We start from the raw sequence: 16437 nt of genomic DNA, 5'->3' as shown, positions 1-16437 counted from the left end.
TCGAGAGGTCATCGAGTCCAGCCCCCCGCCCTCAAGGCAGGACCAAGCTCCGTCTACACCATCCCTGACAGATGTCTATCTAACCTGTTCTTAAATATCTCCAGAGAGGGAGATTCCACCACCTCCCTTGGCAATTTATTCCAATATTTGACCACCCTGACAGTTAGGAATTTTTTCCTAATGTCCAATCTAAACCTCCCCTGCTGCACTTTAAGCCCATTACTCCTTGTCCTGTCCTCAGAAACCAAGAGGAACAAATTTTCGCCTTCCTCCTTGTGACACCCTTTTAGATATTTGAAAACCGCTATCATGTCCCCCCTTAATCTTCTTTTTTCCAAACTAAACAAGCCCAGTTCATGAAGCCTGGCTTCATAGGTCATGTTCTCTAGGCCTTTAATCATTCTTGTCGCTCTTCTCTGTACCCTTTCCAATTTCTGCACATCTTTCTTGAAATGTGGCGCCCAGAACTGGACACAGTACTCCAACTGAGGCCTAACTAGTGCAGAGTAGAGCGGCAGAATGACTTCACGAGTTTTGCTTACAACACACCTGTTGATACAACATAGAATCATATTTGCTTTTTTTGCAACCACATCACACTGTTGACTCATATTCAACTTGTGGTCCACTATGACCCCTAGATCCCTTTCCGCCATGCTCCTTACTAGACAGTCGCTTCCCATCTTGAATGTATGGAACTGATTGTTCCTTCCTAAGTGGAGCACTTTGCATTTCTCTTTATTAAACCTCATCCTGTTTACCTCTGACCATTTCTCTAACTTGCTAAGGTCATTTTGAATTATGTTCCTATCCTCCAAAGAAGTTGCAACCCCACCCAGTTTGGTGTCATCTGCAAACTTAATAAGAGTACTCTCTATCCCAATATCTACATCATTGATGAAGATATTGAATAGTACGGGTCCCAAAACAGACCCTTGAGGAACTCCACTTGTTATCCCTTTCCAGCAGGATTTAGAACCGTTAACAACAACTCTCTGACTACGGTTATCCAGCCAATTATGCACCCACCTTATCGTGGCCCTATCTAAGTTATATTTGCCTAGTTTATCAATAAGAATATCATGCGAGACCGTATCAAATGCCTTACTAAAGTCTAGGTATATGACATCCACCGCTTCTCCCTTATCCACAAGGCTCGTTATCCTATCAAAGAAAGCTATCAGATTAGTTTGGCATGACTTGTTCTTCACAAACCCATGCTGGCTATTCCCTATCACTTTATGCACATGATTTCCTTAATTACCTGCTCCATTATCTTCCCTGGGACAGACGTTAAACTGACCGGTCTGTAGTTTCCTGGGTTGTTCTTATTCCCCTTTTTATAGATAGGCACAATATTTGCCCTTTTCCAGTCTTCTGGAATCTCCCCTGTCTGCCATGATTTTTCAAAAATCATAGCTAAAGGCTCAGATACCTCCTCTATCAGCTCCTTGAGTATCCTGGGATGCATTTCATCAGGACCTGGTGACTTGCTGACATCTAACTTTCCTAAGTGATTTTTAACTTGTTCTTTGTGTATCCTATCTTCTAAACTTACCCTCTCTCTGTTTGTATTCACTACGTTAGGCACACCTCCAGACTTCTCGGTGAAGACCGAAACAAAGAAGTCATTGAGCATCTCCGCCATTTCCAAGTTTCCTGTTACTGCTTCTCCCTCCTCACTAAGCAGTGGGCCTACCCTGTCGTTGGTCTTCCTCTTGCTTCTAATGTATTTATAAAAGGTCTTCTTGTTTCCCTTTATGCCTGTAGCTAGTTTGATCTCATTTTGTGCCTTTGCCTTTCTAATCTTGCCCCTGCATTCCCGTGTTGCTTGCCTATATTCATCCTTTGTTGTTTGTCCTAGTTTCCATTTTTTATATGACTCCTTTTTTATTTTGAGATCATGCAAGATCTTCTTGTTAAGCCAAGCTGGTCTTTTGCCATATTTTCTATCTTTCCTACACAGCGGAATTGTTTGCTTTTGGGCCCTTAACAACGTCCCTTTGTAATACTTCCAACTTTCCTCAGTTGTTTTTCCCTTCAGTCTTGCTTCCCATGGGACCTTACCTACAAGTTCTCTGAGCGTATCAAAATCTGCCTTCCTGAAATCCATTACCTCAATTGTGCTGGTCTCCCTTCTACCTTTCCTTAAGATCATGAACTCTATTCTTTCATGATCACTGTCCCCTATACTGTCTTCCACTTTCAAGTTCTCAACTAGTTCCTCCCTATTTGTTAAAACCAAATCCAGAACAGCTTCTCCTCTGGTAGCTTTTTCAACCTTCTGAAACAGAAAGTTGTCTCCAATGTAGTCCAGAAACTTATTGGATAGCCTGTGCCCCGCTGTGTTAGTTTCCCAACATATGTCTGGATAGTTGAAGTCCCCCCATCACCACCAAATTTTGGGCTTTGGATAGTTTTGTTAATTGTTTAAGAGCTGGTAGTCAGGCTGGATAGTCTAGACCAATTAATTCATTTGTATGAGACTGTAAGTGTAGGTGTAGTATGTTTGTGATAGAGTAAAATCCCATTTAAAATGTTAACCAGTTAAACTATATGTTTAACTGGTTAACCGGTTCACTGCTTGTGAGGCTGCTGTGGCTGAGCTATGCGCCAGTTAACTGGTTACCCTGGTAAGCATGCTGGTAAGGCAGTGTTTACTAGCCTTTAATTTGTGATAAGATTTAATTGTAACTGTTGTTTTTAAATTAGCAATTTAGTATTTTATTAATTTAAAAATAAATAAATAAAAACATCATTTTTTTTATTTAAAAAAATCATTTATTCACCTTGATTTCAAATGGTTTACAGTTTTACCATCGAGGGCTCAAGTCATGCCAAACCTTACTTGTGAGAAAGAGTCCTGTTGACCTGAGTGTGACCACTTATGAAATAATTATTATTCGTGCAAATGAGGCTTCTGGATCCCTACCTTGTATTCTGAACATTTTTTAGAAGGAATTCCTAAAGACAATTGCCTAGCAAAACAAAACAGCCCCCCAAAAACAATGAATCAGCAATTTTAAAGGGCAATTCCTCTCTGCAAAGTTATTCAATAGAGCAAACTTGTTCCCTCTGATGACTCAAAGATAAAATTGTTGATTTTAATGGTTTAAGTATAGTTTAACTGGTTAGCATTGTAGAATCAAACAAGTACAGAAAAGGAAGCTGAGATCAATCCCTTTTTGCACATCAACAGAATTGTATAATAAGGGCCAGATTCACAGTTTACATAAACTGGCATAGCTCCATTTAAAAACGACAAATTATGCATTTTTATGCTAGCTGAGGATCTAACTCAGTGTTACAAGTTATAGTTCCAAACAGTTGGAGCTCCCCAGGTATAGCATAGCAATATGAACAATTATACTCTATTACTTTGTATTATAGTGACGCCCAGGGTCCCAATCATGGATCAAGGCACCATTGTACGAACATGTAACAAAGACAATCCCTGCTCCAAAGAACTTACAAAGTGTGAGGGCAAATACTTTCAAAAGTTACTAGAGGTTTTGAGTGCAAAACTTGACACCTTAAGGAGACAAGATTTTTATAGACACATGCTGAGCACATTCTGAAAATCAAGTTCTTATAAGGTGTCTCAAGCTAGGAACCCCCCAAAAATCACTAGTTGCTTTAGAAAATCCTCACCATGGACTTTAAAGTCATAACTTGTTGCCTAAGGCATGCTTTGTGCTAAAATGTTGATGCTGAGCAAAAGCATAACAGTGCCTTTTATCTCTAGCTCTTGGAAGTGCTTTACAAAGGCGGATAACATTATTCCTGTTTCACAGATGTCAGTCATATTTTTGGTCAGTCAGTGTTTAAGTTGGGAAGAGATGCAAGATTCCATGACTTTCAGTCATGTATGTTAGCTGCTGGACTGTGTGCCCTAGTGACTAGAGAACTGGACAGCAATTTAGGAGACATGAGTTCTAGTCCTGGCTTTGACAGATCTCAGGCAAGTCACTTTACCTTCTGGTGTTTCAGTTTCCATGTTTTTAAACTAGGAATAATATTGAAGCAGTTTGAAATCTACTGATGAAAAATGCTATATAGAAATGTAAGATTGGAAAAAACAGAAAAGGTCATCTAATCCACAGGTTCCCCAAGCTGGGCAGCGCGCCCCCATAGGGGTGTGTGAAGAAATTCCAAGGGGTGTGTGTGAGGCAACCCAGCCCCCTGCATCACTCCCCCTCTCCCAAGAAAGAGCCCAGTCTATCTGGCAAAAAAAAATCAGAAAATACCATGTGAAATGTCCGATATTTTCTGCTTTTCCTGGCTCAGGCATCCACCAGAACACGCGCAGCTTGGGCTGGCTGGGGCAGGGGGAGGATGGAGCGTCCCGGACAGACTACAAAATAGCCGCCTTAAAAGGGCAATGCCTGCTCTGCTCTTATAAGGGCAACCTTTTGGGGGGGGAGCCAACAAACTTTTCCCCTGGAGTACTGGTACCTTTTTTTAAACACTGGTCCCAGGAATTAAAGGGTCCTCAACTGTTTTTCGGCCCCCGTCAGTTCTTTTTTTTTTTTTTTTGTGCTCAGCAAGTTTTGCTGCTATTTTTTGGGGGGTTAGGGGCATGAGGGTTTCTCAAAAATCAAAAAGTGGGCGTGATGCCAAAAAGTTTGGGAACCACTGTGAATCCATCCCTTCAACTTGTCTGTGGAGCTTCTCTGCTCCTCCCCCAATCTGACACAAAATTAAGTGTACCTAAAACAGGGGTGGGCAGTAATTCTTGCAGGGGGGCACTTAATGAATTTTGTACATGGACATGGGCCAGTTCCACTCCCACAAGGGGAGGGCCAGAGAGAAAGAGGCGGGACTGGGGACTAGCCTCCCTCCAGAGTTGTGAGGGCCAGAGGCTTTGAATTAATAAACACAGCAAAGGGTTCACAGTTCCTGCCCCTGCTGGGGTAGCATCATGATTGGGAGCTATTTAAATGGAATCCTGCTGCCTGACCCACCACCTGGAAATTCGATGACTTGGACAGCAAGATATAAATAGAAAGCTGCCATATGCAGTCTGTGGACCAGATCAAAGTGTTAGGTGGGCTGGATCTGGCCCCCAGGCCAGGCCGCCTCTTGCCCTTGCCCAGGCCTGACTTAAAACACCCTCAACAGCTGTTTGCTAAATATGTTCTCCAAAAACAGAGATTCCACAACTGCCCTCATCCACAGGTAGCCTGTTTGAGCAGTTTAACTATCTTTATGGTTAGAAAGTTTTTCCAGATATCCAGTCTATATCTTCTTTGCTCAGTAATTGATGAGTTGGGTATTATCATCATAAAGGTACTAGAGATCAGAAGGAGAGTTTTGAGACAATTACAGTATGTGAAAAATTCTCAAAGCCTTATAGAAGCAATTTGTACTACCATGACAGGGATGTGAGGTATGTGAATTTATTGAAACCAATGGGGAAGTAGATCACATTCCTTTTTTGCTTAATGTAATTACTGGTTTTTTCTGTGTTGCCTAAATAAATCAACAGTCAGAAGTTGTCCACAGATAAAAGTGAAAACCAACAAAAATTGAGTAGCTGCAAAAAGTTAATTAAAAATGAATGTGTAGAATGAGTTATTTTTAAATACTTGAAATATTAGCTTAATACTGTGGCACTCAGCCCCATTCATTCAAAGAATGGCTGCTGACAGAGAAATTTGTGAAATATTGTTTGAAAGATAAGCAGTGGTTAATGCTATAATGATATGTGCTATAGAAAACTAAGGGGCTACACGCAAAAGTTGTACCACTTTAATTATATGAGTTTTGTTATAGCAATACAACACCCTTTCTGTTGACACATTTGCATCAGTACAAAGGTGCTTTGGATGAGTGTAGGCTTTTCTATGCAGGGAGGAGACTAAGCTTCACTGATGGCACTTTCATACCTAAGGACTTGTACCAGTTACTTTAGTTTGTTTTTTTTAAAGTCACACCTTCTAACTAAAATAGGTATACTGCTACCAAATCTGTGAGTAGACCAGGCCTGGCATGGATAGATGTGAATCATGAACTTATTTTACCTTCTCAATCAGTATATTTAAAGCCAGGAAATAGCTAGTGACCTTAGAAACCTAAAAGTCAACTCAGAGTAACAGTAGGCCACCTTTTGACAGCTATCTACAGACTTTTTAAAAGAATATTGATGGATGAATATGTGTGTCAGACATCTGTAATACTTTAAAACTGATTGGCTGGATTTTTGAGGAAAAGTTCTTTCTGAAATGGTTAAATCTTTTAAGTTGTTACAGTATCTCATTTCTATTCCAAGACAAATTACTATTTTTTCACTGTTTTCAAAATACAATAGTTCTGAAATTCTTTACATCGATTGTTTTATAAATTATATTTTAGCTGGAAAGTTAAAAGCAGAGCTGAATGTATTTCCTTTGGAATCACTTGACAGGAATGTTTGCCTTTTAAAAGGTCTTTAAATCACACACGTTTCACAGGAGACTTTGGATCACAAATAGGAAGTACTGGACCAGAGTTTTTCCTTTCATTGCCTGATTGTGAGACATGCTGCACATTTACTAATCCCACTGAGACTCCAAAATTAATAGGTGATTGATTCCTGTCAAGATCACACCATCAGTTTATGTTGGTGTAAATCCAAAATAACTCCATTGCCTTTAATGGAGTTTCTTTAGCTGAGAGCATAATTTGGCTCACTGTGTTTATTGTAGAGGTGGGAAGTTAAAAATGAAGAATGTTAAAGTATGCTAAGAATATGCATGTCTGCTACTTTATGCCAACAGTAAGTTGCTTGGATAGCTGTATATTGTGTGCATAAAGTATTTTCATTGCTTCTATTAGCTGAATATTTAACCATTCTGGTAATCTAGATAGACATCGAACCCCATAGAAATTACACTCTTTGTGCAACCTGTTCTTAATTGTGAACTAGTAATAACAGGTAAAACTTTCTTGTCCATTTAGAATAACATCTCTTAAAGTACTCTTTTGAAAGTCAACTTTTAAGCTAATCTAAATAGATGTTGGTTAATTTGTTCTGATAATTAGGAGACTAACAAATATTAGGAAAAATATTTGCTACATGTCCTGATTATTTATTTTGTTTTATTTCCAGATATTTAAAAATGCTGTTGTCAATAGGAATGTTAATGTTGTCTGCCACTCAAATATACACCATTCTGACAGTTCAGCTGTTTGCTTTTCTAAACCTTTTGCCTGTGGAAGCAGACATTTTAGCAGTAAGTATAATAAATTTTTTAACATGCAATTAAACAGCAATGTCTTTCAAGTTTTCCTATTTATATATCATATCATGTAATATATTTTAAAACACTACCGTGCAAAGTTAATATCACCTATACTATTAATTACATCAAGCATATTCAATCAGAGGGTAGGATTTTCAGGGAAGGTTAAAGTTAGGTACTGAGATCTCTTTGGAATTCAGAGTAAGGCACCTAACTCCCTTAGGATCCTGTGAAAGTTACAGCCAAAGTATGTAGGATCATTTAATGCCATAGATCTTTAAAAAGAAGTCTCCACTGATTTAATTTAATTGTAAAAATAAATAACTAGATAGCTGACCATAATACATTCTAGGGACTCTTTAAAATTCTTTTTGCTGCTGTTTATGTGGGAGGAGTCTGTCCAGAGTAATTTACAATATGATTAAAAGCAAGAGTCCCTTCTCAGGTTCTCACTCATTTACATTAAGTTCTGAACTTGTGGAGATGCAGCATAAAATATTAGAAAGGGATGAATACTGTTTGGATATAGCAAGTTATGTTCTACCCAATTGTGATTAACAGGGAAACTAGTTGGGAGTTCTTTAGAAATCTGTAGAATGAAGTGTTATATTTTGTGGCTAGAATTTTCAAGGGGTCTTAAGGGTATTAGGTGATCTATTCACACTGATTGGTGTTATCATGAACATGAATGGATGCAGATTAGGTTTTTATTGTTATATTACACTACAGAATAAGGCCCTGATCCTGCAAACTCACACTTATGATTAACTTTATGTACATAAGTAGACCCACTGACCTCGACTTAATATAGGTGAATAGTCACATTAAGCATGTGTTTAAGTGCTTAGAAGATTGGTGCCTGATTCAGGAGCAGAAAAGTAATCTGTTACCTTTCCATATTGTCAAGATATATATATATATACTCACACACACCCACATCCCCAGCTGAATTAAATGTTAAGTAGGTATCATCGAAGATGATCTCCTGGTTGGATATGATGTTAGAAAAGTGTTTAATTACTTATATCAATTTATACATAATTGTTTTGTGAGGAAAGTTATCCTTTTTCTCTTTAGGATAGGCGTTCAAGCCACTGAAAAAAAATATAATAGCTCTAGTCAGCTATTCTGTTTTCCTTGGGTATCACTATGGGTATTATTGTTAAGATACTTTCTCTCTCATCAGTTTATCTTAAATAGGATGTTTAAGTAATCAAAGAAAATGCATAAGGTTACAAGCTCCACACATTTGTAGTAGTGCAAGGTTGCCAAATACAGAATTGTGTTATTTGGTACTTAGGTTTTATTAGGTCCCTATTATAATTTTTCAGCATCTCTTTCTAGGTGTTTATTTTAGAAAAAGAAATGAATGTGCTGCTTTACTATGAAATAGCTAGGTATGAAACTTACTTTCTATTATAAATCTCAGTCTTCCTCTCCCCCTTTCCCAGAAGGAAGAGAATCTTTCTGCATGCCATTTTTTATGCTAGGAGAATTGTGTGTGTGAGTGTGTAAAGTTCAGTAAAACTCAGAAAAATATTTTTTCTAAAGTTATGGTGATTTGAAAAATTAGTTGAAATTTACTTTCAAAGTTTTGTGGGCTTTTTGGTGGGCAAAAGAAGGGGTAACACCAAAGGCCTCTTTGTGGAAAAATGTCTCACAATATTTTGGGGGGATGGCAATGGGGGAATTACAAAGTACTCTAAAATAAACAAAGAAACAAAACACTGATGATACCTCCTGCTAAATGAAGAAGCAGTGGGATTATCAAGAGGTTCATTAAAGCAAGGTTATACAAAGGAGATAGTGGAATGAAGGAGGAGCCTTCAGTGGTAAAGGAAATGCTTGCCTAGCCACTCTGAGATCTGGGAAAGTGAAGGTCTTACAGAAACCTTGAGAGATTTTGTTAATTAAGGATTGTTTGTTTTTTATCTCAGGGATGAAGAATGTTTAAGGTCCCCTGTACAGTGGGCTGGTGTGGAGGAATGCTTAGCACAAAGGAGTGTATGCTTTAAACTGGCAGGATATAGTATGGGTGTGTGGATAGGTTGCAATATGGCACATGCATACATATTTTGTTACCTCTGGTAACAGTCTGGTCTACGTTTATACAAAGCAGCTTCACGTGTTCATGTGTTTATATATGTGAAAGTGGAGGTGCTCTGCATACTTTGAACAGCTTGGGAGTGGGTAGGTGATGGGGGAGCATGCTGGAGGAAAAGTCCACAAGGGAGGGGCATGATGGTGGGGTAGTTGTTTGTAGGGGATGTGCGCTGGGGAGTAGGAGGTCACAATCTCCCTTCCAAATCCCACACCCCAGTCCCTTACCCCAAGATCCCTTCTGCACCCAACCTTCATCTCAAACCTCCACACCTCCTTCATCAACAAGAGGGCATCCCTCGACCACTTACCACATTCTTGGAGTGGCCCCCCCATCAAAAATTATTGCCCACTGCCTGCTCTAGGGTGCGTGCCTGTACCCACACGTACATGGAATAGTGATCCCGCCCACCTCCTCACGTAGCAGCACTCACCTTCCTTGTATGTGGAAGGTAAGCTGCTGGTGGTAGTGGGGTTGGTGGGAGAGTGGAAGGCCAAGGCCACCTAGTGGTTGTCCGGCTGCTCCTGGGGAGGGCTGCCTGACGGGTGGCTGCCAGATCTGAAGCCGGGCTGTGGTATGGCTGCTACAGTATCGGGGTATACTGTGTCCCCAGCCCCAGAAGCACCCACACCGTATCCTGGGCTCCAGCTCGGGCAGCTGCCCATAGGACCCACCTTGGGAGCAGCTGCGCAGCCATCACGTAGCCCTGGCCCCAGCTCCAGCCCTCAGGAGAGGCCTGATGGCTCTGGCTTTTTTGCTCCCACCTGCTGCAGAGAGCCACTTCCCACTGCCTCTCACCCCATGCCACAGAGCTTGCGAGAGCCCTTGGCAGGTGAGTGCTTGGGCTCTATGGTGGGATGGTCTCATATTTCACTTCAACTTCTATTACAGGCAGTCCCCGAGTTACGCGGATCCGACTTATGGCGGATCCGTACTTACGAACGGGGCTTTTCTCGCCCCGGAGGACGCGGGCGGCAGGACCGCCCAGATGCGCCGCGGTCCCGCCTCCCGTGTCCTCCAGGGCGAGAAAAGCGTCTCTGTGTCTCCCTGGTCTGCTGGGGGGGGGGGCTACTGGACCAACCCAGCAGCACCCCAGCTGCTCTGCCCCAGGCGTCCCCAAGTCAGCCGCTGCTGAAACTGACCAGCGGCTGACTAGAGGAAGCCGGAGGCAGAGTTGCTCTGCCCCGGGCTTCCTGGAATCAGCCGCTGGTCAGTTTCAGCAGCAGCTGTCTTGGGGACGCCTGGGACAGAGCAGCTGGGGTGCTGCTGGGTTGGTCCTCGCAGCGCCGAGGTGCGGCGCTGCGGGGACCTACCCAGCAGCGCCCCAGCTGCTCTGTTCCAGGCGTCCAGATTCAGCCGCTGTTGAAACTGATCAGCAGCTGATTCCAGGAAGCCCGGGGCAGAGCAACTCTGCCTCCGGCTTCCTGTAGTCAGCCGCTGGTCAGTTTCAGCAGCGGCTGAATCTGGATGCCAGTTCCAACTTACGTACAAATTCAACTTAAGAACAAACCTACAGTCCCTATCTTGTATGTAACCCGAGGACTGCCTGTATTCATTTATTATTTTTATAATTTGTATTGTTTTTATTAATGCATTAAAATGTTGTAGCAACCCAACGGAAACAAGTGGAGACAAGACTAGATCCACAAAAAGACTCATGTGCCACAGTCAACATTTAGGGCTCGTCTACATTGGCCCCTTTTCCGGAAGGGGCATGGTAATTTTTGAAATCGCAATAGGGAAATGCGCGGGGGATTTAAATATCCCCCGCGGCATTTAAATAAAAATGTCCGCCGCTTTTTTCCGGCTTTTAGAAAAGCCGGAAAAGAGCGTCTACACTGGCCCCGATCCTCCGGAAAAAGTGCCCTTTTCCGGAGGATCTTATTACTACTTCAAAGTAGGAATAAGATCCTCCGGAAAAGGGCGCTTTTTCCGGAGGATCGGGGCCAGTGTAGACACTCTTTTCCGGCTTTTCTAAAAGCCAGAAAAAAGCGGCGGACATTTTTATTTAAATGCCGCGGGGGATATTTAAATCCCCCGCGCATTTCCCTATTGCGATTTCAAAAATTACCATGCCCCTTCCGGAAAAGGGGCCAATGTAGACACGTAGCCTTAATGTTTAATTTATGCTAATATTACTCATCATGTCAATTATCAATAATTTTAAGTTGTATATTTTCCAGTCATGCAAATGGGCATTCTACAGCACTTTGTTGACCACTTATTCTGAATTTTGATGTAGTTTGGCTTTTTGGTCTGAAAATGTTGCCGAACCCTGGTTTAAATCCATTCTCACCCACCATCAGACATATTGACCTCTTTGGTAAAGCAATTTAAGATCTACTGATAAAGAGTGCTGTATAAGAACTAGTAATGATTAAAGACTGCAAAAGGGGAGCACCACTTTGATGAGCCATAAAAGATCCTTGCGAGTAAACTTGCACAGTTCTGCTCTAAAGAATGTGAGGTTGTTTCTTTGTTTTCAATTTTATACATGTTACAGATCTGATTTTTCTTTTATATTTATGTTTAGTATAATTTTGAAAATGGAACTCAGACATTTGATGATCTACCGGCAAGGTTTGGCTACAGATTGCCAACTGAAGGCTTGAAGGTAAGAAGTAGCATCTCTGAATAGTATAAGCTAAAACAAAATTGTTAAGAGTGCATTTTGTGTGCTATGTAAATATATTGGAAATAACTTTGTGAATGCTAGCTTAGAGACAGATTTATAATTTTCACATATACCTTTAATAATGGACTAAAAGAGAAGTATGACAGGGTGCCATCCTCAATACACCTTTTTGTGTCCATGCTTGATCAGGGCCTTCAGTTCCTCTCAGTGCTTGCAATCATTTATCCACAGGGTGGGGAACCTAAAGCCCGGGGGCCGGATGTGGTTCCCAGTTTGCCTGAATGCAGCCCCTGAGGTTCAGAACGCTCCCCAGCATAGGGGATCCCATGCTGGTGCCCTCTCCGCCATTCCCCGCGGAGCACACAATCTAGTAGGCTGAGCTCTCTCCCCCTCCTCCCCCCCCCGAGGTTCTGGTGTGTGAGGGGAATGTGAGGAGTGTCTTTTTCCTTCTCTGTCAGGGGCCAGGTCAGTTTTTTTTCTTTTATAGGAAAAAAATTGGTGGTCACCTGTGCTATAGTTCATATTATAAGAAAACAGAACAAAACAAAAAACCCAGAACAAAACAAAAAACCCACAACAACATATGGGCCCCATCTTGCAAGGTGTTGTGCCTAAAGCCAGTTAGATGCTGAGCTGGCCTTTAGACAATGAGGTTGTCAGAAAGACAGGGCTGGCCTTACCATGAGGTAAACTGACTGTGTGTGTGGGGGGGAGGGGCACCACTACGCCCAGAATGTAAAAAATGGTATCTGCTGCTGGTGCATATGTATTCTCTCTGCTCTAGATGCACAGAGATGGTGAAGTGCTGTGCTGTAGGAAGGAGGGCACAAGAGACATAACAGGCAGGCAGGAGAAAAGGTGGCATTGGGGCGTCATTTGAGCTCCCCACCTCAGGTGCCAAAATGTTGTGGGCCGGCCCTGCAGAAAGAACCATCCTGAATAGCTACATTGTACTAAGCAACATTGTTTTTTTGTGAAAAAGTCCTTGATACTTTTAAGTGAAAAGTTTCTTGTATTTAACATTTATTACACTGGTCCCTATCTGAAGTACATATTAAAGGTTGTCTGCAACAGATATGGACTGATTAAAGTGGACATTTTAACAGATCCTGGAGCTATGCAGACATGAATCTCGCATCTTTGTATTTCTATACTACACTATACTGTTGCTAAACGTTTATTATAACTGAATTTAGCCAGGCAGGGAAAAGGTTATTACTACATTGCTCTTCATTAAGTTATTTTTATAGGTTATGGAGGCTGAAATTATGGAGCTGAGCTCACAGACTCTTGACAGTCCACTTCCATAAAGAGACAAAGTATCTGCCAAAAACAGTTCTTTCTAGATGAGTTCAGGCAGGCTTTTCTAAACCTTGATAATGAATTTAGCAGGTGAGTTATTGTAGGAATGTACCTGCAAACTAGAATTGAAGAAAAATACTTTTGACAAGACACCTTACTGTCTACAAAAAGGTAATCCGGAAGTAGCCACACCCAATGATGGAAGATTTAGTACAGATTTAGGGGGACTGGCCATAAAATTCTGAATTAGCATGTCTTCAGAGTGCATGCATTCCATAATCTGAATATAAGCAGAGCATATTACTAAATACACACAAGCTCCAGGAAGAGTCTTTTTAGTGTCTTCACTTCCAACTGGTGTATCCTGACCCAGGAGAAAGGGGATCTCACTTGAACAGTTTCAAGTGTGGTTCTTCTGAATGAAGCCACTCAGGCTATGTCTACACTGAAGGCTTCTTGCACAGTGTAGAAGAGATCTTCTGCAAAAACATCTTGCACAAGAGTGCATCCAAACTGCAAAAGCACATTGCTTTTTTGATGCGTTTTTGCAGAAGAGAGCGTCTAGACTGCATGGACGCTCTCTCGAAAAACCCCTCTGTTCTTTCATTTTACTTGCACAAAAAACACACTTGAGGTGTGGATGCTCCATGAGTTTTTGCACAATAACAACTGTGTTTGTGCAAAACCTCTGTAGTGTAGATCTAGCCTCAGTGTTACAGATTGTAGGGCAGAGTGCACTGGGTTCCTAGGCAAATGTGCAACCAGAGTGGAGCCAAGAGGACAAATGAAGAAGAGAGGAGAGGAGAAGAGGGTGAAGGGAACCTCAGCATAGTATCTGGATACAGTGAAAGTCTTTATGCTCAGAACTAGGGATATAAAATCCTGTGTAATTAGTTAACCAGCTAAATGAGTGGGGGGCTGCTCCAGCCTGGCCCTGTCCACAGCTGCTCTTAACCTGCATTCTCCAGAGTTCCTGGAAGCATTGTGCCAGTATGATGGCCGCCACTTTGGCTGACTCCAGGCATTGAACTAGGGCTCTCTAGAGCCAAAACCATGAGCTGAGCAGCTGGCTTGGCATACTAGTAGTTTTAACAGATTTGCCTCCTCTATAGATTGAATACAGAAGGAAATACTGACACCAGCTCAAGACAGAGCATGTTTTGATGTGCCTTCTGAGTGAATTTAGCATTCCATTGACTCCCCCAACACAAAGCTGCACCTTTAAAGGCACAATTGAAACCTGAGATACTGATAAAAATGGGGATCAAATCACCTATCATATAGGATCAAATCATTTGTATTAAGTAATCTTTATTGCTATTTTATGGGGCTTTTATATGGTGGCGTTTACTTTTGATGATTCATCCCAGAATGTATAGTTTTTAGGCCACACCAGTATAGATAATGGATACAGTAAACACAAACGTTTTAATCTTTTGGCTTTAACCTACAATAACTTAAATTGGTATGGAGTAAATCTGGGGTAACTATCAAAGCTCCACAGCAAAATCCAAAATAGTAGAGATATAAATACAAATATAAACAAACATCTCAGGTGAAACTCCAATGACTTTCGTGTATTTGCCCCTTTAAGAACAAGAACCCCTATCTGAGAAAAAGCTACATCAACAGCCCCTATATTACTGTAATTTAGCTGTCCAAAAGCCATCCTAAAGGCACAGCTTTTTACCTGTACCTGAGGCCATGCTAAGCTAAGCTGTACTTGCTGCTTTTTCTGTGTGCTAGTCACAGCTTGTATGGCTCAGAATAGATACTAGCAGAACAGAAGAGAGGCTTAATGGGAAGTCACAATCATTGCACTGTAAATTTTGGTGTCTTTTTTGCAGAAGAATTCTTTGTGAGCTGCAATCATGAAATGTGACTGATCTTTAAAATTTCCTGAAATTCCTATATTTTGGGGTCTGTGCATTGCAACAGTCTTCCTGTTAACTTTTTCCATTTATCTTTTAAATAAATTAGCATTAATGAAAGAAACATCCATATAACTCATAACTGTTTCTTCAACAAGGTATGTTAGGGCTGTACATATATTATCTTTTTAACGTAAAAGGGCTCTAACATTTCTTTGTGGTAAGTTTCATTATGATGATGATAGAAAGGATTTGTTTTTGCCACAGTCTGTAACAGAATAGAATGCAATGAAGATTTAGAGAAATTGTGCTGAGTAAAATCTTGCATTTCTGTGTGAATAACCTAACAATCAAGTACAATATGCAGACTGTGCTTGGATATATAGCAGCTGATGTATTGCTAGTTTTTTCTTCAAGTAGTGTTCCCGTGGGTGCTCCACTACAAGTGTCTGGCTCGTCCCGGCACCACAATCCGGAGAGTTTTAGCCAGCAGTAGCCCTTGGTGGACTGTGCATGCGCAGAAGCCGTCTCTCGGCGTTCGTGCTCTTTCTGCGCATTGCAGTCTAATGCCAGTTCCTCCTAACTGTCCACGGCTGCAGACGGAATTGGAACGTGCTCCTCATCAACCTGAGGAGAATTTAGATCAAAGTTACTTGTTCCTTCCCAGTTAGCCCCCCCACCCCTTATAGTATAGTTAGTTATCACAGTACTTTAGTTAGTTAGTTCACACACACACAAAAAAGTTATTCTTGTTCGATCCCTCCGGCCCTTTGTTCGGCCTGCTGGGATCTTTTCCCCCCCATCTCCTGCTAAGGCACTTACTCCAACATGCCTGCAGGGTTTAAAAGAGGTGCCTCCTGTGGGGGCGCGATGCCAGTCTCGGACGGACACTCCTGCTGCATTCGCTGCTTTGGAGAGGGGCATATCCCACAGAAATGCAGTCATTGCTCTAAATTGACCCCCAGGGCCAGACGCAACAGGGAGATGCGTCTGAAGATGCTCCTTTTTAACACAGCACTTCAGCCTGCGGCCCAGTGTCCAGTGGCTCCACAGTCGTGGAAGGCCCGCGAAGGCAGAACCTCCGCTCCGTCTAGGAGTGCGAGTGCCGGGGAGCAGTGACCACAGAGGCATGTTGAAAATGAAGATTTGCCTCCAGCATAGGAAAGATTTGCCTCCAGCAAATGAAGATTTGCCTCCAGCCTAGGAAAATGAAGCGTCGATTTAAATAATCGCCGCTTCATTTAAATTTAAATGGCTGCTGCTTTGAGCCGATTAGCTGTTTGTCGGCTCAGCGCAGTAGTCTGG

At 41.8% G+C, this 16437-nt stretch overlaps 1 protein-coding gene across 2 annotated transcripts in view; it reads left to right on the top strand.

Moving 5' to 3' along the window:
• Window positions 1–16437, top strand: part of RNF13 (ring finger protein 13) — a 107298-nt gene that overhangs the window by 13156 nt on the left and 77705 nt on the right. The window contains exons 2-4 of one of the 2 annotated variants that reach the window (XM_025181159.3): window positions 3795–3961; window positions 7091–7214; window positions 11858–11938. In XM_025181159.3, coding sequence (XP_025036944.1) covers window positions 7101–7214; window positions 11858–11938 — 195 coding nt within the window. In that variant the 5' untranslated portion in view covers window positions 3795–3961; window positions 7091–7100. The remainder of the gene's footprint in view (window positions 1–3794; window positions 3962–7090; window positions 7215–11857; window positions 11939–16437) is intronic. The other variant, XM_006115934.5, reaches the window with a different exon arrangement.

This window comes from Pelodiscus sinensis, chromosome 10, assembly GCF_052426305.1.
Source record: "Pelodiscus sinensis isolate ZL-2025 chromosome 10, ASM5242630v1, whole genome shotgun sequence".
Lineage (NCBI taxonomy): Eukaryota > Metazoa > Chordata > Testudines > Trionychidae > Pelodiscus > Pelodiscus sinensis.
Note: the sequence above shows the minus strand (reverse complement) of the source record. Positions and strands in the feature narration are given on the sequence as shown.